The sequence below is a fragment of the Bison bison genome, unplaced genomic scaffold (assembly GCF_000754665.1).
Source record: "Bison bison bison isolate TAMUID 2011002044 unplaced genomic scaffold, Bison_UMD1.0 scf7180017864334, whole genome shotgun sequence".
Taxonomy (NCBI): domain Eukaryota; kingdom Metazoa; phylum Chordata; class Mammalia; order Artiodactyla; family Bovidae; genus Bison; species Bison bison.
The window spans coordinates 1,708,319-1,711,045 of record NW_011494906.1 but is presented as its reverse complement, the minus strand read 5'-3'; the positions used below and the strand labels follow the sequence as shown (position 1 = coordinate 1,711,045).

Here is a 2,727-nt window from a genome sequence, read left to right as displayed (position 1 = left end):
ACGCACACACACAACTTCCTTGGAGCTGCGTCCCGTCCCTACTCAGCCTTCCTCCACGCCTTCCAGGACCCGCAGTCCCCTGTAAATTCTGACACTTCCCGACCCCGGGGACCGTCTCTGTGCTTCGCTGGAACCCCCCTCTAGGCTGGAGTCCCCAGCACGCCTTCTGGGGGGTCTTCCATGCCTCTTAGGCTGGCACCCCAGCGTGCCTCCCAGGGACTGGGACCCCCACCTAACGACCCAGACGCCCTGCCTTTGCTTTCAGGTTGGCATCCTGCTCCCGCTCCCCCTAGCCTGACTCCTAGGACCTGGGACCTGCCCCACGGTGCTTCCCGGAGCCTAGGACCCCCCATCAAGATGGGGAGACCCCCTTCAGGACCGTCACCCACCTTCTCCAAGGCCACCCCCTCTCCCACAGCTGAACTTCCCCAGGAAGCAGCTACCCCTCCCTTACCAGGGACTGGGGTACCCCTCCCCGGCATTCCTCTGTGAGCGGGATTCTCCCCCCACCCCCACCTCCAATGCTCTCCTTGGGCTGGAACCTTCTTGAAGTTGGCATCACCCCCCCTTCCCACCGCCCCCACCACGTTAGCCACCTCCTCCCTCTGAGACCTCTCGCTGCCTCCTGCCAACCCCCCGAGGGTCCTCTGGGCTGTGTCTCACACCTGTCCCTGGAGCTCTGCCCCCTCAGACGGTGCCCCTGTCCCAGGAACGACCCCTTCTCCTCACCTTGACCCTACAGGACCCTCGCCAGGGCTGGGATCTACACACACCCGACAGTGTTTTATTCTGCCCTCTTCCCGCTCCAGAGCAGTGGTTTTGGGGGCGCTGCACCTTCATCTCGCCAGCTTCTCTCCCCTTTTCCTGAGTAGCCTCCGCCCCTCCTCCAAGCTGTCCCCCTCCCCGGTGCTGAGTTCAGGAGGGAAGGGACAGCGTGGGGGAGGGGGACAGGCACAGGCTGACACCCCCTAGCTTCTCAGACCCTTGCTGGAACATCTAGCCAGACCTTCTGGGTGCTTTTGTGTCCCTCTCCACCCACCTCGGTAGCCCACCCTTTGCCCCTACCCGCTGCACAGTCCCTGAGCCCATACCCTGCACCTCAGTGCTTTCAGAATGCAAAACTGGATGATCCAGAACCTTCCATCAGTGTGAACCTAACCCTGGCGAGTTTCAGGTGGCCCACAGGGCACACAGGGCAGGGAATTAGGGCCCAGGTTTCAAGCCCAGCGCCCAGATCCCTTTGGAGTCCTGTGAGGGAGCAAGGAAGGCCTTTCTTTGACTCAGTTTCTCCCTGTGACTTCCGGGGTGTGAGGGTGGGAGCCTTTGTCCACTCTGCTTGCTGCCCCCCAGCCAGAAGTCACAGACAGGGAGAAGGCTCGCTAAACAACCCAGGTAAGGGCATCCCCAAGCCTCAGGCCTCCCCACTGCAGTTTTTGGGACCCCCAGCAGCCCCAGATCTAAGAAGTCAGGTTGGGACTAGGTTGAGTGGTTGATCCTGAGTGGATGGGCCATTTGAGGGTCCTGACATTTCCCCATCGGTCCCAGGGGCTCTAGTCCTCCCCTGCTCCTGCTAATCCTTTAGGAGCCTTGAGGGGCTTTATGGAGACCCTGGGGAGGTAGGAAGGGGACACTCGTCCTTGCTTGGGGGCTGCTCTTTTGGGGGTGCCCTGAGCGTGCCAGATGTCCCGATGACTCACAAGCCAGACCCCCTTACTTCCTGCAGATATCCCCGCACCTCCTCCCCCAGGACCCTGGGCCCGGGCAGAGGGGTGGGCCTGGCTGGCCCAGGCTCCCTGTCTCCGGAGCCAAACTTTCCCTCCTGGCCGTGGGTGGGGGGTGGGGGTGGGGGCTGACGCCACGGCTCAGCCATGCGGCCGGCCTGGCTGGCCTGGCGGGAGGCTGCTCCCTCCAGAGAGATAAGAGGAGACTCAAGAATGTCTGTGGAGGGAGCCAGGGGCTGGAAAAGTGCTCCCAGAGCCTGCAATGGGGGGAAGGTGGGGCAGGCGCTGAGGGCTGGGGTCTCCCGGGCAGCTTGGGTGGGGAAGGCCTGGCCAGGAATCTGGTGGGCAGTGGCACATGGGGGACTCAGTGTGGGTGTTAGGGAGCCCCTGGGGGGGTGGGGGGGTGCTGGCGAGTGTGCTCATGAGTGGAAGTGTGGAAGCGTGGGCAACGGTGCTGTTGTGCGCATGGTGGATGTGTTGTTCCAGGGAGAGGGAAGAGACGCGGTGCGTATGTCCCTTGGGGCTGGGGGACGCCTGAGCTCTCATCCCAGGTCCTGCTTGGCTGTGGTCACCCCCCAGGACAGTGGATACATAGGCGCAGGGTCTGCGCTTTCAGCTCTGGGCTTGGAGACGGGAGAGGGCGTGACTGAAGGGGCAGGGTGTGCCCAGGCCCCTCGTGTGACAAGGCCCCCTCTCCAGGCACATCAGGCTTGTGTCCTGGGTCCTGCCCACACAGGGTGGGGGGCCAGGCTGTACCCGGCCCCAGGGTGGGGGGCTGGAGGCTAAGGCGCTTTGAGCCTCAGGTGGGAGGCTGGGACAGGGCGGCCCCCTCGAGGCTGGTACAGCCGGGCCCCCGTGACCGCCTTGCTAATCCCCTAGAGGGAGGCTACAGCCGCCCAGACCCGCGGGCACAGGGCCTGCAGAGAGCGGACCCTCCGGGCATGATGCACTGGCTCCCAGCAGGTAACCGGGACGCAGTGGCAGGGGGGCCCCTAATCACACTTAC

At 64.0% G+C, this 2,727-nt stretch overlaps 1 protein-coding gene across 1 annotated transcript in view; it reads left to right on the top strand.

Annotated features, from left to right (window-relative positions):
- Positions 1-2,727, top strand: part of MYRF (myelin regulatory factor) — a 39,027-nt gene that overhangs the window by 4,514 nt on the left and 31,786 nt on the right. The window contains exons 3-4 of the mRNA XM_010854061.1: positions 1,913-1,994; positions 2,601-2,684. Coding sequence (XP_010852363.1) covers positions 1,913-1,994; positions 2,601-2,684 — 166 coding nt within the window. The remainder of the gene's footprint in view (positions 1-1,912; positions 1,995-2,600; positions 2,685-2,727) is intronic.